A 23,522-nucleotide genomic window follows, 5' to 3' on the forward strand; every position below is an offset into this window, starting at 1 on the left:
AAAATTATTCTTTAAAGAATAATAGTAGAACATTAGTTACCAAGGTTGAAATATCAGAAAAGATTTAGCAAGTTGATGATAGACTATTATTCAGATCTCTTCTACTTTGAGAAATAACTATTTCTCATTAGAAGATAAAATAGTTCCAAGTTTTGGGATTTTCACGCTTCTTTGTGCTGTTATATCCTGTTAAAAATATTTCAGAGCTTGAAATTTCAGCTCTCACAGTTGGTTATATGCATATTTATCAAATCGTTACCATTTTCTCCATTTTTTTTCATCCCTGATTCTGGCTTGAGATGTTCATGCTCAAATTAAGTAAGTTACAGCTTTGTATGCTTTGTAAAGGATAACTGTATACAGTGGTCTGTTTTTCATTCATTTGTTTACATGTAGGATAGAGTAATGTAGGAATATTTTATGTTCAGCATAAGAAATGTTCTTTAATTGCAGATAGAGTGATATATATGTATATATATATATAAAATATATACATACATACATACATATACATATATATGTAGTAATCCCTAAAGCATGGGAAAGTCATAAAATGCTGTAATAGCTAATAGGTATACTGGGTAACCATCCATCTTCTAGTCCACTATCACATTACAACTACTTTTTTCTCAATCAAAGTAAATGGCATTTTATTGTGGCTGGAACGGAGGCTGAACAAAGTGCAATAGGAAATAGCTATAGCTGCAAACAACTTCCAAGGGTTTCCGGTAACATTTGATAGCTGCACAGGAAGGAAATGAAGGGCCAGTCACTTTACAATGACAGGAATTCATTAAAAAAAAAAAAAAAAGTTTACTCATTTGTAGTCTTTTCCCAAATATATGCAAATATTAAGGAAGACTCTATAGATCTTTCTACCTGTTCCTCCTGCTTATTTTTTATTTTACCGTGAAGTATGTTATCCTTAAAGTCTAAAAGAAGTCAAGTTTTATGCACTGCTTTTTCTGCACACGTTAAAATAGATGATATGTTTTTTCTCCAAAAATCTGTTAACCTTGAATCCTTAGGTTAAATTCTTTCAAGGGGTATTCTGTTTTTTTTTGTTTTTTTTTGTTTTTTTTGTGGTACGCGGGCCTCTCACTGTTGTGGCCTCTCCCGTTACAGAACACAGGCTCCGGACGCACAGGCTCAGCGGCCATGGCTCACAGGCCTAGCCGCTCCGCGACATGTGGGATCTGCCCGGACCGGGGCACGAACAAGTGTCCCCTGCATCGGCAGGCAGACTATCAACCACTGCGCCACCAGGGAAGCCCTGTTTTTTTTTAATGTTGCTGAATATCATTTGCTAAAATTATTTTAAGTACCAGTATTTTAAGATTTTGCATTTAAGTGCCTAAGTGAGATTAGCCTTTTTTGTCAACATGATGTTAACTTTATAAAATGGGTTGGGTTTCTTCCCCTCCCTATCTCTGCTATATCTGACATTTATAGGAATGTTGAAGGCAACTCCTGGTAAATTGCATTTGGCTTTTGATCTTATGTTAATCTTATGTTTCAACGCCATCCATTTTCAATGAGAAACTGCTAGTTAAGATAGAATTAAAACCAGAAGAGGAGTCTGAAGATTTCAGGGTGCAGATTCTTACTCAGCCACTGCTTATGTGACTTTAGACTGGTCATTTGATTCATTCTTTTAGGGTTTTCCATGGGACTCTGAAAGTTTGAACTAAATGAGTTCTGAGCGCCCGTCCAGCCTTGACAGTGTATGAATAGAATTCCATTTTTGGCTCCAAGCCTAATCCTGCCGGCACCAGGACTGCAGTGACGAACAATAGCTGTTCAAATGGCGGCAGCTGCCCAGAGAACTCCAGACAGGCTTGTAGTTAAATGCAGTCTTGGAACACCACCTAAATAAAGACAGCGCAGGACTGCAGAGGATTGCTGACCTCATGGTCTAAAGCTCCAAAGGGATGGCTGTTGAGTGATAACCATAGGAAAAACTGGAAGTTCGCTCTTGACCTACAAGGCAATCTGTATTTTTAGATGCGAGCCGGCGGGTAGCAGGGCCCACCTCTCTGCCTGTCTTTCCAGGTCTGCTCTGCCTTTTCACTGCGGCGCTCGTCTTGCCTGTTCTGTGGACATTCAGTCCTGGCTCAGGTCCTGGAGGGTCAGGATAAAACCAAGCATGATACGGAGTATGTGATTACTGCTTAATATGTATTCTCCAGTTGACTGATTTTTAAAATTAGGGAAATTCATATGATTTCCGTTTCACCTGTTGGAAGAGGAGTCTTCGAAGTTCGAACAGGAAAACAATGTCCTTGGTCTAGTTTCCGTCCCTCCTCCTCCTGTGTTATCCTCTATCTACCCACTGTCCGGACCTCAGGACTTCAGCTGTGCTCTTTGTAAATTACAGTAAACAGGCTTGTTCTGAGAACATTTTCACTTTATTAAAGCTGGTTGGGTACAGATCTGTAGAATAGAATGTCCCATGAAAAAGTATTTGTCATGTGCTACATGGAATTCTACAGTTAATGTCTCCTGCTTTCCTGTCTCACTGTCTTTTGCTTTAATACTTTATTTTACTTAATACTTAATACTTTTACTTAATACTTTATTTTAAAAATTAGAATAATTAACAGTTATTACTAATAATTACTAATATATTGCCTCCTTTATTTTCCATACATTTGATGAGTCTCTGTAGTTCTGTGATAGCTTCACCAACTCAAAGCAGGCTGTATTTCAACAGTGCATCATGGAAATTTAAAAAAAAATTATTCAGGAGTCTGAAGTTTAGAATACATATCCCATAAATTTCTAAAACATTTTTAACTTCTGACCTCTTATAGCTTCTATATTTATTTTATATAGTTTATGTTAATTTTTGATAGTAAGCATTTTGCTTTTTTTTTGGTTTGTTTTTTGTTTTAAGCTTGTATGTAAGAGGAATGAGAGGTCATCATGGCTAAAATAGAAAGGATTGTTTTGGCCAATGTAGGGTGGACACAGGTAAATTATTCTGAATAAAGAGAATATTTTATTGAGTAAATTATTTCTTGAAAACTATTTTTTTAATTATTGTTATTGTACCCTGAGGCCCATGTTGCTTGTTGAATAAACTCTTAAAAGAACAGAGAGAAATTGTTTAGGTTTGTTCAGAATAGAAGGGTCTTTTCTATCTTGGTCATTAGTTGAAACAACTTGTGACTAATTGTGACTTTGTATTTTATAAGCATTAAACTAGTATTTATACTTACTGTTCATCAGATTACTAAAAAATATTTTTCTTCATTCTATTATGGAAGAAGAAAGCATATGAGAGATAATATATTTAAAAATACAACTGAGGTACAATTTATGGCATATTTTATGTATTATATAAAAATAAGATTTAGTTCATTTGTGGTTCTCAGCCAGAGATGTTCAGGAGGTCCTCCCAGAGCTGAGACAGCCTGTTTCTCCTTCCTTTTGAAGAAAAGCATATAATTAACTTGGATTATCTGGAGCATTTGGCACTTTCCTACCCCAAATTATCTTTGGGCAGACATTTTTTTAATCCTCTGCCTTTTAATTTGTCTTGTATATAGAATGATACCCTATATAAAGTCATAAGACATTTCAAATGAAGACAGTAATAAAACATAGAAAATAAGATGAGTGGTTATCTTTAGATTATGGAATTTTTTGCCATTCTTACCTAATTCTCTTTTTGGTATTTTTTCAGTACTTTTGTTTGCTATTCAAATAAAAAGGTGTATTAATTTTCTAAGGCTACTGTAACAAATTTCCACCCATTGGGTGGCTTAAAAAAAAAGAAAAGAAATTTATTCTCTCACTGTTCTAGAGGCCATACGTTCAAAATCAAAGTGTCAGCAGGGCCACAATCCCTTTAGAGTCTCTAACGAAGAATCCTTCTGGTGCCTCCTGGCACTTCTTGGCTTGCGGCAGCATTGCTCCAGTCTCTGCCTCCACCTTCCCTACTTCTGGGTATTTCAAACCTCTCTCTGTGTTTTTCTCTTAAAAGGATACTTAGTGATTTTAGGGCCCATCATAAATTTAGGGTGATCTCATCTTGAGGGGCTATTTTTCCAAATAAGGTCCTAGTAACAGGTTTCAGTTTGGACGTATCTTTTGGGGAGAGGCCACCATTCAACATACTACAAAAGGCATTTCTAAAAAGAAGGGAAATATGCTGTTAAATGGAAACTGCCATTTAGATCATTTTCTTTTACGTTGGAAAGGCTACATTTCACTTACGTTCTAGGAGGATTTAATGATTTGGGTCAGTAGTTGCAGATTTGTCAGGAAAATTCTGGGAGATGTTTTAGGCTTAATAAGTAACTTCAGAGCAGTTGGAATCTTCACGTGGACTCTCATGGCCATTTCTTTGAAGTAGCATTTCTGCAACGTTAATTATGGTTCTTAAGTACTGTTTCTCTCTCCTAAATCCCTAGCCTTGTTAACGTTTTTCTGTATCTCAAGTGGTGTTTTTGAGAAATGGATAATATACTTTGTTCCAGAATGTGGCCAGTGGTGATAATTACAGTGACTAAAAGCAATTCTGTGTTTAGGAAATTATTAAAATATTTAGTAGTTTAAGTTAAATTAAAATTTAATTAATTAATTGGGCATGGGTTTTTTTGTTTTTTCTATTTTTGTAAGCCCTTGGCCCAAGGTGGTTGGCGTGGGATGGATTGCCACATCACCTGGAAACCTCTGAAATTGTGTGAGCTGGGTCCTCATGGACGGAGGTCCTGATGCAGTGGCTCTGCTGTGGGGGTGGGAACGTGGGCTTAGCCATCATTCCTCGTGATTCTGGTGCTCACTTCTGGTTGTAAATGGCTGCAGCCACAGAGACTTCTGAACACTTTCTTTGGTAAGAATTCAACTCTAGTTCCAGTTGTGCTGCTGACTCTGACCTTCAGGAATTAATTTAACATTCCTGGACCATATTTCCTTGTTTTTTAAAAATATTTATTTATTTATGTATGTATGTATGTATGTATGGCCGCGCTGGGTCTTCGTTGCTGCACGCGGGCTTTCTCTAGTTGTGGCGAGAGGGGGCTACTCTTTGTTGCGGTGTGCGGGCTTCTCGTTGCGGAACACGGGCTCTAGGCATGCGGGCTTCAGTAGTTGTGGCACGTGGGCTCAGTAGTTGTGGCTCGTGGGCTCTAGAGCGCAGGCTCAGTAGTTGTGGTGCACGGGCTTAGTTGCTTCGTGGCATGTGGGATCTTCCCAGACCAATTGAACCTGTGTCCCCTGCATTGGCAGGTGGATTCTTAACCACTGTGCCACCAAGGAAGTCCCCCTTGTTTTTTAAAGTTCAGGATTTGGGCTCGAAGATTTTAAAAGACCTTCTGGCTCTAGCAAACTTAGTTTTTACAGTGAGAGGACACTTTAGAATGTATGGTACATTTCATGAAAATTTAGTTTCAAAAACATTTTAGAAAAAAATATAAAAGATATGCCACTGTAATATTTCTAAGAAGTTTTATTTTTTTTTATATACATGGCCAGATGTTTCAGAGTTTTTAAAAAATCATTTGAGACTTTCCAGCTTGAGATTAGTGTTCAACCAGTAAACATTTCTGTATCCTTTCACGCTGACCTTTAAAATATTTTAATGTTTAAATTTCTTTAAATAATATACTTGTTGGGCTTCCCTGGTGGCGCAGTGGTTGAGAGTCCGCCTGCCGATGCAGGGGACACGGGTTCGTGCCCCGGTCTGGGAAGATCCCACATGCCGCGGAGCAGCTGGGCCCGTGAGCCATGGCCGCTGAACCTGCGCGTCCGGAGCCTGTGCTTCGCAACGGGAGAGGCCACAACAGTGAGAGGCCCGCGTACAGCACACACACACACACACACACACACACACAAATAAATAAATAAATAATATACTTGTTAATATAGAAGTGTATGACATAAAAAGTGAAGGTACCCTCCTCTTTACCTTTCTTCTTTGGCCCACCTGTTCCCAGGAGTAACTACAGGTAATAATTTGGGGTTTAACCTTTTATGAAGGTGTGTACTCATATTACATATCATATATATATATGTATGTATAGTCTTTGGGAGTTTTATAGTACTTGTCTAAAAGTTGCTTGAGCAATACGTTTCACAGTGTCCTCACTGGGGTGTTACAGGTGTTTTATTGTAATGGACTTTGGTGTTGCTGATTACTAAAGCACGCTGAATGTCCTCGGGGCAAGCCCTGCTAAAGTAAGGCTTGAACGTAGAAAGATGGAAATGGAATTTCCAGATCACGGTAGTAACAACTACTGAAGAAATTACACTGTCCACACTGAAGACACCTAAGACTTTAAATACTTCCTTTACCACCAACTCTGCCACCATGAAAGTTCTTAAACTTAGTGAAGAATAGAATAGATTCAAGTGTTTAAGAAATATCAGTGGGGAAAACAGTTGAAAATAATACACCTGAAGTGCATGCTTACAGTCAAGGCTTAGTCAGAATAGGGCTGTGATTAATAAAACATTGTGAAAAAGATACAGAGGTACAAGGGCTGTTTCCTTAAGGAAATTGTATGCTTTGGAGGACAAGGGCCTTGTCTTGGCTTTTATATATGTGTCTCAGAAGGACATATTTGGGGAAGACATTCTATAAAATAAGTTGAATAGCATAGTACAGACTGAACAAGTGGGTGATTTTGAGCTAGCGAACTTTATGACATCATTATTGCTGATAAACATACATTTCATTAATTTTTGGTTTTAGCAAGAGTTCACCAAAAGCAAAAACATACATTGGTAAAATAATGATTCTTGAAAAGTCATTGTTAAACACAGAGACTCTTGATTATTAGGTGTTCAGATGAATCTGTAAACTGATAACAGCAAACCAGGCTTCCTCATCACCAGCTGAGCCCAGTGGGGAGACTAGTAAGAGGGAGGGAGCAGGAGGAAGGGGGCTTCATCGGAGCAGTATCAGCATGCCCAAATCTTGGAAATTTTTGCTTTTTTCATTGTTAGATGCTTACAAAATTTGGATTTTGGTAACAAATATATTTGCTATTGAAATACTGCTTCAAAGTTTAACCACAGAAAAAGATTCTGACTATTGTAGTTGTTAAAGTTTGGGGTTTTGACATACATAATTTGAAATTGGAGACTCTCCAAAGGAGTAGAGATGATTTGTGACAATTTAAATTATTTAAATTAATTTAAAAGTTCAGCCTTTCAGACATACTAGCTACATTTCCAGTGCTCGGTGGCCACGTATGCTGGGGGCTACCATATCAGACAGTGCAAATTGTAGAACTTGTCCATCATCGCAGAAAGTTCTGTGGGATGGGGCTTCTCTGGCACATATGATGCTGTAGTTCATGCATTACTATAAAATAAGCAAAAGGATAAGAAGGCCGAAGTAGTTGCAGGGGTTAGACGAAAATAATCAGAGTAATGGGAAATGTTAATTAGGTGAGCAAACTTTTGTTTTCTTCCTTGATCTTTCCCCTTCCTCTGCTTATTTTCAAGTAGAATAGTTGGAAAATGATTCAGAGTAAATTTCCTGCCAAGCAAGGTGAACACATGACCGCGCAGCCTTTTTTTTTTTTAGAGCCAGGACCTGCTCTTTCACAGTTTTGGTTCTTCAAAAACTGCAGATTGCAAGTTATTTTCTCTCTCAGTGCAGTTGGACCTTAATCCTACTCAGAAATCCTTTTTTTTTTTCCTCTTCTCCAGCTGCCATCTAGTTTCATTCGTAGTGCTGATGTTTCAAACCCTTTCTTCCAGAACCAAAGCCTTCCGTCCCTCCTTGGCTTCTCTTGTTCTTAATGTGGCTTTCAGACTCCGGTGCTCTGTGTTTACTGAACTCCCATCTCACCCCTTTGCTCGATGACGTTGAGTAAGCAACTTAATCTCTGAGCCTGTAAAAATATTAATTTATTATGGTACAGATATTACCATATATATACATATGGATTGAATGAGATAATACATTTAAATCTCATAGCACAATACCTGAGCATTTAGTAAGCCAAATAACAATTAGAGATGAGCTCATTCGATGCATCAGTTGACTTTTGCTTTAGAGCAAACCATCCTAAAACTCAGCAGCTTAAAGCAACCACCATAATTTAGTTGAAGATTCTGCTGGGCAGTTCTGGTCTTGGCCAGGCTTGGCTGCTTTTTCATGTAGTGCTGGTCTCACTTGGATGGTTGGCTTGAGGTTGGCTGGTCCTGGGTGGCCCCACTCACATATTGGCTGGTGGGTTGGTTGTCTCTTGGAACAACAGAGATGACCAGACATCATCCAAGCAAGTTCAAACTTCCTTGGAATCCAGAGCCCTCAGCAAGGACCTGTGCTTTTTTCTATATGTACCCTACATTCTCATCTACCTTACTGTTTCTTGAAAGTAGTCTTTGCCTTCTGGACCTTGTTTCTTGAAAACAATAGTCTGTCTTAATCATCTCTGCATTCTGAGTGGACAGCACAAAATAGTTGAATGAATATGTAAATACAGTTTTGCCAATGTGGACTATTTCGTTATCTTCACCTACTAATCCCATAAGTTCACCTTTACGTGCTGCCTACTTCGTGAAGTCCATTTGATCTCTTGAACCTTGGGAAGTTAGGAGGTGGTTTTTGGTATTGATTTATAAGAAATGTTGACTATTAAAATCTTACATTAAAGCATTATAGTTAATCTAACATTTTGTCTTAAATGGAGTCTTCTCTAAGTGCTATAGTGGTATTGAAAAGCTGTAAATAGTTTTTTAATGATGTTCATAAAAACAGGAAAGTTTGGTTTCTTAGTTCTATATACATTTATGGGGCAAACTTGTAATTGTGAATTGGTGAGAAGAAGCCGTATTTGCTCACTCAGTCCACTTACATTTATAATGGTTTTGGTCTACAGAAAGGATTGTTTTTTTAGAGCAAGGAAGTTTTTTGTCTTCATTTCTATTTTTAATTTAACAGAGCTCAGGAGAAAAGAAAGATAAAACAAAGTTGTTACAAGAGGCAGCACTTGCATATGCTTTTTTCTGCCTTCGCCCACTCTATTTTATTCTCTAACTTGCTTTTTTGGACCTATTAAATGACTAATGATTAACTATTGCCAGCTTTCTTTTTTCTTAAACTTCATGTGAGTCACAGTTGAGAGTTTTTGGAGAGTTGAAATACCATAATGCAGTAAATTATGCAGTGTGGTGTGATGGGGAGTGGGGAAGAATCCCCCAGTCCTCTCATCTGGGCCTCAGGAAAACTAAATTCGAATCCTGGCTCGGACAGTGACTTACTGGTGAATTGGAACAAGTTAATTTCTCTTTGGCTCAGGTAGCTGAGTTTGAAAATCTTAAAGGTTTCTCTCCATTTCTGAAATATGTGCTGTTTCAATTAAGCAGAGCTCCTTCTGGAACTTAGTAATAAACATTACAGGTGAGCACCAGTGTTTAAAATGAAAGAAGTGGATACACTAATTAGATATTCATTACCTACAGGGTTAATAACATGTATATAGAAAAGGTACCCTTTGGATTCATTTTTGAAAATAGGTGTTTGTCAGACAGGCACGGTGGAAGGAGTAGCAGGATGGAGATGTGCAGAAATTACAGAGGTGAGAGTGGCTGTGAAATGCATCATGAATTCTAAAGCTAAGTTGGTGTGGCTGGAGCGTGCGGTACTTGGGTAGCATTTCCCCTGTGTTCCCCTCCCGGTGTAGTTGACTGTACCTCCAGAGCGCATCCACGGTTTTCCTAGTATGTGCCTGCTTCATTAGGACATTTTGTTTTCTCGTTGGGGTTCATTTTGTATGGACATTCCACAGGAAGCGCTTGTTTTCCCCTTCTCTTAGGGGCTGTACCACCTCACGCCATCCCCATAGGACATCCATGCACTGCCCCTCCCTGGTGATGGTGTTAGGGGCCAGAAAACTGTGACACTTGTGACAGGATTCCTTTTGGTACAAGTGTGCGAATCTAGGAAGAAAGGTCTTTTTTTTTTTCAGTCTGAAATATCTTTCATGTTCATGAGATCTTACCTGTAACTTCAATTGCAGTAGCCACGTGAGGCTCATGGCTACTGTACTGGTTAGTTCACATCTGGATCTTTATCTTCCCTCGTGGGTATAGTCACTCATTACATACACCCTGTTAGCCTGCGGAATGGTCTCCTCCTCGTAAAAGAAATTCCTTTCCTGCTCTGCTTCCTGCCTCCCTGGCTCTCACTTGATCTTCTCTTCCAAGCTTCTCTGAAGTACTTGGAGGAGAGACTTCCTCCTTAAATTTCTCTGCCTGTGGCCTCTGGGACACCTGCTTCTCTTCCAGCCTTTGCTTCTTAGGCTTCCTCATGGCTTTCTGAACACTCATGGCCCCTACTTTAATAAGATCGGCCCACCCTTTTTTTTTTGGTAGGTCCACCATTCACCATTCTTCATACTCTCTTCTGTATTTGGGGTGTAACTAAGGCTGTCTCTGCCTCTGGTGACTTGCCTGCACTTCACACCCGTGCCTGTAAATGTCTGTTGGACGTCACCATCATCTGGACCATCTGTCACAATGTTGGACACATCTTACCTGTAAATATATGTTAAATGGTTTTCTGTTAGCTCCTATATAAGCTATAAATTTGTATCATTTCCAAGTTCAGTGTAGTTTACGTGCCTCTCCTCCTCCAATGCATATTTAAAATTCTATTCTTTTATGGTTTTAAGAAATTCATACGTTCACACATTTAAGTGTTTCTTTAGGGTAACAGAGATATAACAATATAACCAAGATATACAGGAAAGGCAGAGTCTCATGGACTTTGAAGGATACAAAAAAAGACTTAAAGGAGTGCCGTGGGGTGATGTTATGATAGAGCAAATGAAAAAGCTTGGGAGGCCCAGCAGCAGAACCTCAGGCTAGGCCTGTCATGGGAGCCCTCAGAAGTGATGTTTAAGCTGAGAGGTGGAGGAGTGGGTAGGAGTAGCTGGGCATACACACACAAAATGGATAAAAAGGAACATTAGGATTCATTGCATTTGAATGGAATTAATATTCCATTTGAGTTAAGAGAGAATTAATTTTAAGTATAGAGAGCATGCAAATAACTCCAAACCTAGGAGATGGTCAGGTTTGCTTTTTGCCTTTATATTGAACTGATAATACGGATGTAAGTCCATCCTTTTTAGCAGTCTGGTGTGCTATAAGGAAACTGTAAAGTGAGGAATTGTATTTGCTAACGGGTATTTATTTGCTACAGATACTTATTTGCTAACAGGTATCCCTGCAGTGAATTATTATGTTCTACAGAGCAGAACCCTGTCCTGCTGTGAACATGCCGAGCTGTGGCCTTTTGTGCTGTTACCGTTAACAGCAAGTTTTTGATGGGTACGTGAGGACAATTAGATGAGACTAATCACAGCAATTTCCTGTCATTCCTGAACTGCTTAAAACGACAATCAGAAAGGGTGGTAAACTTTTGACAGAAAAAAAAAAAGAGATTAACTTTAAAAGGTTTTCGACTAATGAAAATCAAGCTTGTGCCACAGTAAGCCACATTTTCCCACCATTAAACATTGTGAAGCATTTTCCTTGAAGCTCTTTTAATCTATAAGTATGGTTTCGGAAAAACCCCTGATTCTAGCTTACAATATAGTCTTCTGTTGTCCTTATTACAAAGAGTGTTGCTTCAGTGAATTGTGGGGAAGATGATGTTGATGTAAACTCTTAGTGACTATTTAAGAAAAGAAAAACTTTGAATTAAATGAAAACGTAAGTCTTTCATGTCCAAATTTAGGGAAACATTTTGAATAGCCTTTAATTGGTAGTTCTGTGAAATTAGTTAGGCTAATAGAAAGTCAATTAGAATGATAAAATCTGTTCTTAAATATGAGTTATTTGAGGTATTTCTCTGTGGAAAACCACAGAAAGCCGGGCAGGAGAAGGATTAGTCCTAGCGGTGATTTGCCACATAAAGGCCTCAGAACCACTCAGTTTGCACCTGTCCATTATCAACACAGGTTGCAGAGGTTATTTTAGTGGTTGGGGGAATTTTGTTTTTAATTTCTGTGAAGTACAAGAATATATTTCATCAGTTTTAATGGCCTTCTAGGTTCCAACATATGTTGGCAGTTTAGCGGTCGTTGAAGCTCTAGAGAGAGATTTAAACTATAGCTATTCTAGTTTGATAGAAAAATCAAAGAAATAAAGAATATGGGGTTTCTTTGAGGATCATTTCTTCTTTTTGGGGGAAATTAAATGATTGTTATTTGAGCAGCATTACCTGGAAAATCACAATACTTTTTATAACAGTTCTTTATTTTTAAGGGTAGATGACCCAAAGGTAATAAATCATAGTCAACATTATGTTTTCCAGTGGTCCTTTTTAATACAGTTACAGAAGTTTTTTCTGAAAATTCTTAATCATCTTTGCAGCAGTCACAGCAGATGCGGATGAGGCTGAAATCTTGGGTAACTTCATCCCACTTTTTAAAAATCTTTTCTGACAAAATGTATGTTGAAACTACTAAACAAATTTTTAAAATGTAACTGATTTGAGTTTTTCCACTTTCTTAATACTTCTGTCATTTATCTAATGTTTTTAAGAATCATTAAAATGAGAAAGTATAAACTATGTTGTTTGTAAATAAAATAATTAACCGTACCTGGATTAATAATTTTTTCCTCCTCAGAATAAGTTAGGCATTTGCTCAAACTTCTACACTCAGTGTGTGGTTTCAATTACAGTATTTTGTAATTACCTTTATTTTGTGAGGATTCATGAACTGTTATCATTTTATAGGTCTCATCACAACTACATCAAGGAAACTAGACCGCGAGCAGCAAGATGAACACATATTAGAAGTAAGCATTTCTTTATTTTTAATAATTTTAAAAATATTGTAATCATAAATATGGGAAAGAGCAATCTTACTCATATTATCTAGTAATTCAGAGCTGCTGCTATTTTGTTATATCACCTTATGGTCATTAATAAAAAGGAAAATAAAGAAAATATTGTGAATATAGTTCAGGTCTGCTTTACACCCCTGTCAATCCCCAGAAGATAAACAGATGCCAAAATATCCAGCGCAGCAGGTTACGAACAGTGGCATCCCACTACGGTCCCTCACCCTGATTAGAACCGCACTACACACCTGTTAATTGTCTGCCTCACTCCGGAGCCCTCTCTTCTCAATGAATATCAAAGGCTGGATGGGAGCAGGTATAAGATACTTAGGACTTGGAAGATGATATTAAGATACTGATGGGAAATAAGATTAGTTTGCATATCGTGTATGTTTTTCTGTAGTCCTTTTGTGGTAATTTATTTGAGGGCCAGTGTTGGCATTGATTTGACTGTCTTAAAGAAGAGAGTTTTTTTAGTAACATGTTAAAAGCTGTGTCACTGGGCTGCTAGTTATGGAACCCAAACTTAGGAACAATTTGATGAATGCTACAAAGCATAGTACTTGGTTGTATTTCTCTTTAATTTTTCTTTTTTCCTAAAGATCACATGAAAACTGATGAAAAGGAAATGTTTTTGAGAGGTTAAAATTAACATAGTAATTATAATTTTGTTTCATTTTGAGAGTTTGGGAAGGCAAATCATGTGCTTTAATTAAAGCAGCTACTTTACTTAAGTACTCTTGACAAGGACCATGAAGATACATTCATTCCCACTTTTATAAACAACAGAATTTGCACCTGCCAAGCTTTGAAAAGAACATAGTTCCACAGAAAGCTTCAGTCTCCTTTAATGTTTTTAGCATTTCATTAATTCACTTGGGATGACGTGGTGAGGGGAGTCACTACGGTCATCCCTGTGCACACTGAGCTGAAAATGGACCTGAGGGTGAAATGGCTTCTTATGCATTCAGGAGCATTCACCAGCGTAACCCTCAAGAATCTCAGATCTTCATTCCTAAAATGAATACATGAATAATCTACTTAGAATAAAAGTTACTTTACATTTCTTTTACTGAAAATCTCATTTAATAAGTTGGTCTTAAATTTAAATGTTTATGTTCACCCTACCAAACATGGAAAACTTCTGTACAAGAAAAGAGAGAGCCAGGCAAAATAAAATGATGATTGCTAGTATTAAAAGGCCTGCTACTTAGCATGTATTTTAATCGGATGATTTAACTTATTTTATTGACAAAGCTTAAAAATGACAGTTTTTAAATGCAGTATGTGAAGATTTTATTTTTAAGCATGTACAAGAGGACTCTAAATATTTAAAAGCAAAATCTTCATGTATCTCTTCCTTCGCTTAAAAATACTGAGTTTTTGAGAGCTTAACGCTTACAGTTAGGGCGTGTGAGGAAGAGGGGTGATGGGTAAGGAGAGAGCGAGGGCTCAGAGCCGGTGCTTTCCTAGCCCCCGGCCTCCCCCCCACCCCCGCCCCAGTCCCTTTGTGAAAACGGAGAGGTTGCCCTGCCCCCTCACAGGGCTGTGGTCGGAGTGAGGAATCGGTATGTGTCCATAGTGCTGTGTGAATTGCAGAGGTTTATAGAAAAGGTGATTGTCATTAGGAAGAAGACATTCACTTTTTGTACAGTCTATTTTAAAAACATTTCTTGATGTTATCTTAAAAAAAAAAACAGGTTACAGTGACAGACAATGGTAGTCCCCCCAAGTCAACCATTGCAAGAGTAATTGTGAAGATCCTTGACGAAAATGACAACAAGCCTCAGTTCCTGCAGAAGTTCTACAAAATCAGACTCCCAGAGCGGGAAAAACCAGAACGAGAAAGAAACACCAAGCGTGAGCCTTTATATCGTGTTATAGCTACAGACAAAGATGAAGGTCCCAATGCAGAAATCTCCTATAGCATCGAAGAGGGAAATGAACATGGCAAATTTTTTATTGAGCCAAAAACTGGAGTGGTTTTGTCCAAGAAGTTTTCTGGAGCTGGAGAATATGATATTCTTTCAGTGAGTGAATTTCTAGTCTTTGAATTTCTTACATAATTTGACTGTTAATCTAGTCTTATGTCTCTTCTCTCATACCTTTCTCTCTATTCAGTAAAATGGCCTCAGTGCTGTACCTAACAATGGGAAGTATGGGTTTGCTTGTCCCTTTTTTAGTTGTCATTCTGGTTATCTATGTTGAGTATGGCATTAAAAGGTTGCTCTTTTTATCAGGCATTAAACACATGGAATATACAGCACAGATATTAAATGTTTGAAATTGGTTCAGTTTCAGACCAAACCAATCAATGCTTCAGTTATGGGATGCAACTTTTCACTCGCTGTTTTTATCCCCTCTGCCCATATTTTATAGATTAAGGCAGTTGATAATGGTCGCCCCCAAAAGTCATCAACCACTCGACTCCATATTGAATGGATCTCCAAACCCAAACCGTCCCCGGAGCCAATTTCATTTGAAGAATCATTTTTTACCTTTACTGTAATGGAAAGCGATCCAGTTGCTCACATGATTGGAGTAATATCTGTTGAGCCTCCAGGCATACCTCTTTGGTTTGACATCATTGGTAAGCTTCATGACAGTTTGCATCATCCTTGTATAGATCACACTGAGGGGAACCCCCCCTCTGTTTTTCTGATTTTGGGGCACATCTCAGAATTTAAAATTGGGAGTAAGACCTATAAGTGGAGAATTTGTTTTAAACTGCAGTATTTTGCTTGCAAAATTTTTCACTATATCCAATGTATATTAAACTTGTTTAAAATAGGTAGTCTGTATGTACCTTATTAATATAAAAATAAGGTTTTTAAAAGTGCGCCAAAGAGATACAGAGAAATCTGAATGTTTGGTCCAAAAGCACAGCTTCCTAATTTTTCCTCTTGATACATAACATATAGCACATAACTATTTTTAGTGATTATGATTTGAATGTTTAAAATAACTATGCCTATGTGATTGTCACATGTGAGTGTTTTATAGGGAATATGCTTAAAATTTTTAATTTATAAGTTATAAAGGATAGTGTCAACTGTGGCTTTTTAAGTTTGATTTACCTCATTTTCAGTAGGAAGCAGGCTTCACTAGATTAAATCACCCTGATAAAAATTATATGCCTAAGCCAATTCTTTTTTTTCTGTCATTGAATTTAGCTAGACATAGAATGTAATACAACATACTTAAAACAATTGCACATTAGACTTTGGCGTCTTAGTTTTTTAATTCTTATTTCTTCACAGTATTTTAATTACAAGGATATTTAAAATCAAAAGTACGTGTTCGGGTTATCTTTGGTTGGAACCCAACATCCCTTTTCCCTCTTCACCCCGGAGCCCTCCTGCCCCAGTTGCCGTCTCAGCGGGTTGAAGCCGCAGGGACCACAGGGCGCAGGGGTTCGGGCTCTACCCCTTGAACTTTCTAGACAGCTGGGCTGTTTTCCCTACTTTGGTCTTTGTATGAAATTGTTTATGTTATCAACACCTATGAAACCATTACAGTTTAGTTTTTTTTTTTTTTTTGCGGTAGGCGGGCCTCTCACTGTTGTGGCCTCTCCCCTTGCGGAGCACAGGCTCCGGAGCACAGGCTCAGTGGCCATGGCTCACGGGCCCAGCCGCTCCGCGGCATGTGGGATCTTCCCAGACCGGGGCACGAACCCGTGTCCCCTGCATCGGCAGGCGGACTCTCAACCACTGCGCCACCAGGGAAGCCCTACAGTTTAGTTTTAAATGAACAAAAAAGATTCTTTCCATAGTTAAGTGCAGTCAGAATAGTTTGCTTGCTGTCCATTAACTCCTATCGCATTTCCAGATGGGCAGGCTGCGGCTGCGCAGCATCTAACCTCACGTGTAAACTGACTGCCTTTGGAACCACTTTGATTGATTGCTCTCCTTGTTCTGTGCTTGCCTTCCATGCTTGCTTCTTTTTGGCTGTGCCAGGAGACCCATTTGCTAGAGAAGTGTTTTACATCTTTCAGATGACTTGTGACCTGAACTGTACAGCAGAAGGTATCTGCTGAGATCACATAATTTGCCTCAGATTATGAGATCTAAAGAAAAGCATCCATTTTTCAAACTTTTTTCTTTCCAGTGACCATCTTTCATTGCTTTTTCTTTTCATAGTGGGCCCATGGTCGCCTGTTCCAATTGCAAACATTCTGACTTTCCATACATTCCTAGATCCTTATTTTTAGATTTAACTGAAGACTGTTTTGTGTGTGTGCTGTTTTGCTTTTTGGTTGGATTTAGTAATAGAACTTCATCATGACGTTTAGACTTTATTTTCATTCCATTCCATTCCATTGATATAAGTATCTCAAGTTCAGTGGCTTTGAAGAGAGTTTATCTGGAATATGATGCGGAATGCATTTGGATAATGTTAGTAGCACAGAAACCTTTGCCTCATTAAGCTTTGTGTACGACAGCAATGGGAAAAATTTTCAAATAGTGAAAATTCTCAAATAGTAAGAGTCCGGACTAACCGATGATAACTACCACAGTTTTTTTTTTCAGAGTTAACATTTGTTTTTAATAGTTATTTCATTAGAGCAATATGCTCAAATTGTCACAAAATTTTTTTTTTTAGTAAATTTTTAAATGGCCAGCTTTTTGGTTACTAAATGATGTGAAATGTAGCTACTGAGATATAAGTTAAAGAGGTATTCAGAACCCTTGAAAAAACAAACTGAAAGTAATTCATTGGTAGTATTAGAAATGTTTTTGTTGTTGTAGTTTTCAGAGTTGCTTTCTTGTTTCCTCTCATTTAGTAGCTTCCTCGGCAGTTATGGCTCAGCTTTTTTTTTTTAGTAAGCCAGCATTGTCTTTCCAGTTGGTCCTTCTTTTCTGGTCTTTCAAAATGAAAGCTCTTTGGAATCACTTTGACCAATATATCAGAAATTTTTCTTTCTTTCTTCCTTTTTTTTTAAACTGCCATTAAAAATTAGAAAGCCACAAAATAAATGACAAATTTTCATCCCGTGACCTGTTTTTACTTTAATGTTTGTCCTAACTTAAACTAGGTGGCAACTATGATAGTCACTTTGATGTGGACAAGGGCACTGGAACCATCATCATTGCCAAACCTCTTGATGCAGAACAGAAATCAAACTACAATCTCACAGTCGAGGCTACAGATGGAACCACCACTATACTGACTCAGGTAGGCAAAATGCTGACGATACAGTGTTCTGATCTAAGGGTCCACAGGCAATATGAACAATTGATTCTGCCCTCTGAGGTTCTCAAATCAGAAGTTACTATTTTGATATAGTTTATGCACATGTACACAGCAAGGATTTTTATTTAGGGAATGAAATATCACTGCAAATCCTGGTTTAGGTTTTGAATGTAATTAACCAGTTTTGAAAACTTCGAAAGAAGACTTAAAAAAAAACACACCTTATGCCATCAAAATATTTTATTTTTACACACATTTTGAATTGTACTGGTATAAAGTATATCACTGTCAAGGATGACTTGTCCAAGTCATTTGCATTAAAATTGGTTAAAGTGATTAATTATCTTTTAAAACACTTTTTTGTTTTTTTTTCCCCCTTGACTACCTTAGGCTGTGTAAAATAACTGATAAAACTGTTCTATTCCTTTAAACATCTTTATTCCTATCTGATGATTAAGACATGGTCCGATTACTGGCATTTCAAATTGAAATGTCAGAACCCTATAAATTACATTTAAGGGGCTTCCCTAGTGGTGCAGTGGTTGAGAGTCCGCCTGCCGATGCAGGGGACACGGGTTCGTACCCCGGTCTGGGAAGATCCCACATGCCGCGGAGCAGCTGGGCCCGTGAGCCATGGCCGCTGAGCCTGCGCATCCTGTGCTCCGCAACGGGAGAGGCCACAACAGTGAGAGGCCCGCATACTGCAAAAAAAAAAAAAAAAAAAAAAAAATTACATTTAAGTTCTGTTCTTTCTTATCAGTTTCTCTTTGATTTACAGTGGGGGCTGTTGAGAACTTGTTAAATACTTGCTGTGTGCCAGGTATTGTTCTAGAAGCTGAGTAGTAGGAAACAAAATCCTGCCCTCTTGGAGTTTACATTACAATGATAAAGCTAAAGCCTTGTGTTTAAGGTGCTGTGTGTGAAAGTGAAAGGAAGAAATTAAATGTTAGAGGATAAAATGCTTCTGAATTCCAATTTCCTATCTTTAGATTATACTATTTTAAATCTTAACACAGATCATCTGCTAAATTATTTAGTTGCATTGAAGAATAAAAATTAGTCTGTGATGTCTTTTCAATTAATTAATGAATAGATAATTTAAAGTCAGTTGTGAAATGACCTATTTCTTTGTCCAAATGCTTGTGATTTTTAATGTATTTAAAATTGATAATATGAATCATGCTTTGGGGTCATTTTGAGATTGTCATGTAAAAGTGCCAGCACAGTATTAAAATTTCAGTCTTGTCAGTAACCGTTCTCATTGTAGAAACTAGACTTTAGAGCATGAAAATGAGAAGAAAAGCATCAAGAATTGTAATAAATTTAACAGGGTAATTCTGAAAGGTTAAAGAGTGTAACTGTATGTAGATCAGTTCAAGTAATTGACTAACCAGAAGTCTAGCAAAGGAAACGTAATAACCAGTAGAAATGACTGTCTGTGCCAAGCCTTCTCATTATTAAAGATGATATATCTACCTGTAGCATTTATCACTTACTACATAACTCACAATAATTGTAGTTTTCACTAGTATAGTTAGGAGCTTAGTATGAAATACGGTGACTAAAATTCCCATAAAACCCAGTAAATATATTCTCTCAGGGACACAGAATTTCTTCAATTTCAGTGCTTCAGGTATACTTCTGTAACTTACTTTGAGTCATTTTCAGAGGGTCTTGATTATATCCTAGTGAATTGCTGGCAGGGAGAGGTGGAGCATCAGAGAGCGGTCCAGAGCCCAGGCCGACCTGTCCAGGTGGGGGCCGTTAGGGAACAATGACCAGTAATTAGGTTTTGATTCCCAGTCTGGGGCTGAGAACAGGGAGATAGGAATCTGAGTGGGAGGAGAGCAGCAAACACCAGCTGAAGAGGGACACAGAGATCAGAACCCAGCTGACAAGGCCCTGGAACACAGCAGGTAGATGCCTGTTTGTAGGTGAAACTCAGGAACCAACAGAACAGGTTTTGCCGCATCAAGGTCAGTAGCAGCAGGTGTCCGATCTGAGGTTTGGAGAGTGTTTTCCGTTAAGCCAGAGTGCATCCTTGCAGAGGAGGATCGTGATGTAAACTGCCAGTGCTCTGTTGAAGCAGCTTTCCTTGCTTTCCTGTCCTGCTGTTTCCGCTGAGGATGTTGACCAGTATTAAGTCACGTCACTTTGCTTCATCTGTTATCTCAAGGTAACTTACCAAATCCAGTTCACATTTTTTCCCTTTCTTTGAAACAGCTTTGCTTTCCTGTTTTCTTTCAATTTCTCTGGAACATCAGCATTGCGTACTCTGGAGCAGGCCATTTTGGTTTGAATCGGGGCGGTGCCTCTTACTCCTATGCATGGGCAGGTGGCTGTGACCCTCTGTGCTTCCATTTCTCCTCTGGAAAATGGGCACAGCAACTTTGCCCTCATAGGACAAAATGAGACAACACTTGGGTGCTGGCCCCTCAAGCCCTCAGGCCTGTCCCCAGTGAGCACTCCCTGTGTGTTCCCTGTTGCACATCAGCACTGGTTTGGTCTCCTGTCCCCCTGCTTGGCACTGAGTCACCTTCCCGTCTCCATTCTCTGTGTCTGCGATTCCTCCTGCGCTGCCTGCCACCAGCACGGTCTTCCTGACTGGGAGGAGGACGGAAGGTGATTTGCTCCCATCACACGGTTCAGAGCACACAGGCCACACAGTTCTCAGCCTCTGCTCGGGAGCCAGGCTCTGCTCTCAGACCCCACCTTCTCCCTGTTCCTTTTCTTTGTCACCCCTGGTTCAGCGTCCTCCTCTGAGGTGTCTAAGAGACAGGATGTTCCATTCCACCCTCACCTTCACATCTTCGACTGAGCTTTTCCTCCTACCCCAGTATACGTTCATCTGCCAACCTAAAACCTGTGCGAGCAGAGCTTGTCTCCTCCTCGAAAGCTTCCTGAATGGCCTGCACCATCTCTGGACTCCTGAAAACTTCCTTGATAACATAGGAAACCTGTGTGTGCAAGGCATTGCCCAGTGAGGTTGAAAGCTTCAGGGGGCAGGGGGGCTCCATATTTCCTTTCCTTTCCTCCTTAAATACAGCAAGTGCCGAGCATGAACGTGCCCGGGAGATATGTGTCAGTTGAACTGCTTTATCAAAGAGGGTTGTTCTTACTTCAGCTGTTCATATTTAGGTGGAATCAGTTGATCTTGGAGCAGGATTAAACTGTGTTTGCCCAGCACTCCTTCCATGAGAAAATAAATCTTAAATGTGTAGTGGAGGGACTTTCCTGGTGGTGCAGTGGTTGGGAGTCCGCCTGCCAACGCAGGGGATGTGTGTTCGAGCCCTGGTCTGGGAAGATCCCACATGCTGCGGGGCAACTGAGCCTGTGCACCACAGCTGCTAAGCCCACGTGCCACAGCTGCTTAAGCCCACACGCCTAGAGCCCGTGCTCCACGGCAGGGGAGGCCGCTGCAATGAGAAGCCTGTGCACCGCAATGGAGACCCAATGCAGCCAAAAATTAAAAAAAAAAAATTGTGTAGTGGAAATGAATATGTAGTGATTTAATTTATAGAAATTATCTCTATAGCCTTTGCTTCTGGATCATCATTGACCTTTCAAAGTGAGGCATCTGTAGTTTTAAATGTTTACATTCACATAAACCCTTTCTGTGGTTTGGTGGATGCATTTAGTGTTCATATAGTTTAATGTTACAGCTCCACTGCTGAGGTCTCAGTGTTCTAGGAGAACGGTGGTATTGTCTTCATGGAAAGGCCTCTAGTCCGTGTTCTTGCCCCCGTGTGGTTAACACCCCGCCCTCCCCCATGCAGTACTAGGACTTTGGCCTCCTGTGCCATTCGGACTAGTGAGGTTTGTTCCATATGAGCTAGTGAAGCTCATGTTTCTTGTTTATAACTGTGACCATCTTTTACAATCGTAGTGATTTCCGCTATGCCTTATCTACATGTGTCTTTTCAATCTGAAAATTAATCTTCTTACTGTCAAGGTAAATGTCTTCTTTTAATTTAGCTTGGGACGGAGTTTTTAAACATCTTTTTTTTTCCTTTAAGGTTTTTATTTAATATTTATTTTATGACCTACTTAAGAGAATTCTCTCTCTCGAGTGTATTTAAATTGCTTTTAAGAAATAAATGTATTTACTATCTATGTGTAGTTTTGTGATCACAAAAATATAAGGATTTTAAAGCACATTTCTAATTTTCCTTTGTATTCATAATATTGGTAGGGATTTGGAATCTCAAAGATTAGAACAAGAACTTCAGATACTGTGATCATTAAGTAGCACACTCACCTCAGTAGCTTGGTAGTTACAGGTGCAAATCTGATATAAGAAATCAGTCTTCTATGAATCCTGGTAAAGTAAATTCTTTATCTTTACATGAGCAATCTAGAAATTTCTGTGGAGACCTAAGAGAAATTAAGCCTGCATTTCAGAAAGAAAGGTGTGTTACATTTGTGTGTGCGTTACATTTTTCTCTCAAAAATTAGTCTCAAGAATTTAGAAACGTTTTTATTATCTTACTCATATTTATATAGGTAATATGTCAATGAAAAATTTGAAAGATGTTTTTTATTCTGGATTTTGGTTGCTTTTATTTCTCATGTTTGAATTTCATTTTGCTCAAAAACTAGGGTTTTTTTTTTTTTTCAGTGTGCATTTGATTTTTTTTCCCTGATTCTTTAAATACAAAAACATCATGATTAGGAATATTATTGTTATGTGAGTAATTTTGTCATCACAGGTATTCATCAAAGTAATAGACACAAATGACCATCGTCCTCAGTTTTCTACATCAAAATATGAAGTTGTTATTCCTGAGGACACAGTGCCAGAAACAGAAATTTTGCAAATCAGTGCTGTGGATAAGGATGAAAAAAACAAACTAATCTACACTCTGCAGAGCAGTATCGATCCATTGAGTCTCAAGAAATTTCGCCTTGATCCTGCAACCGGCTCTCTCTATACAGCAGAAAAACTTGATCATGAAGCCATTCAGCAGCATGTTCTCACAGTCATGGTAGGGCTTTCTGCTTGTTCTTCTGCCATTGTTTGGTTCCTGCAGGGTTCCATGTGATGGAGAGTGATCTTTAATCAATTTTAAGGAAAGCTTTAACAGGATCAATGATATGCTGATTCTTTTAGGTACGAGATCAAGATGTCCCTGTAAAGCGCGACTTCGCAAGGATTGTTGTTAATGTCAGCGACACCAATGACCACGCCCCCTGGTTCACGAGCTCCTCCTACAAAGGGCGGGTTTATGAATCAGCAGCTGTCGGCTCAGTTGTATTGCAGGTTACAGCTCTGGACAAGGACAAAGGGAAAAATGCTGAAGTGCTGTACTCTATCGAATCAGGTATTTTTGGAGCACTGCTTTTATAACTGCTTTTTTTTAATAACTGCTTTTTTTTTATAGGTTTATAACTTTGCACTTGTTAGAAAGTATGTTTTTTCTTTTCTAAAGTTAGTTCTAGATGTTGAAACATTTCTGTGTATCAAAACTGCTTAAATTAATAGCTACCATTTTACATGTTAGGAGAAAGAA

The 23,522-nt window shown here is 38.7% G+C and overlaps 1 protein-coding gene across 1 annotated transcript in view; it reads left to right on the forward strand.

Annotated features, from left to right (window-relative positions):
• The window catches only part of FAT1 (FAT atypical cadherin 1), a 107,871-nt gene that overhangs the window by 48,261 nt on the left and 36,088 nt on the right, over positions 1-23,522 (forward strand). The window contains exons 3-8 of the mRNA XM_079726625.1: positions 12,713-12,774; positions 14,520-14,849; positions 15,199-15,409; positions 17,855-17,994; positions 22,722-22,997; positions 23,123-23,333. Coding sequence (XP_079582751.1) covers positions 12,713-12,774; positions 14,520-14,849; positions 15,199-15,409; positions 17,855-17,994; positions 22,722-22,997; positions 23,123-23,333 — 1,230 coding nt within the window. The remainder of the gene's footprint in view (positions 1-12,712; positions 12,775-14,519; positions 14,850-15,198; positions 15,410-17,854; positions 17,995-22,721; positions 22,998-23,122; positions 23,334-23,522) is intronic.

This window comes from Hyperoodon ampullatus (assembly GCF_949752795.1).
Source record: "Hyperoodon ampullatus genome assembly, chromosome: 20".
In the NCBI taxonomy this organism is placed as follows: Eukaryota; Metazoa; Chordata; class Mammalia; order Artiodactyla; family Ziphiidae; genus Hyperoodon; species Hyperoodon ampullatus.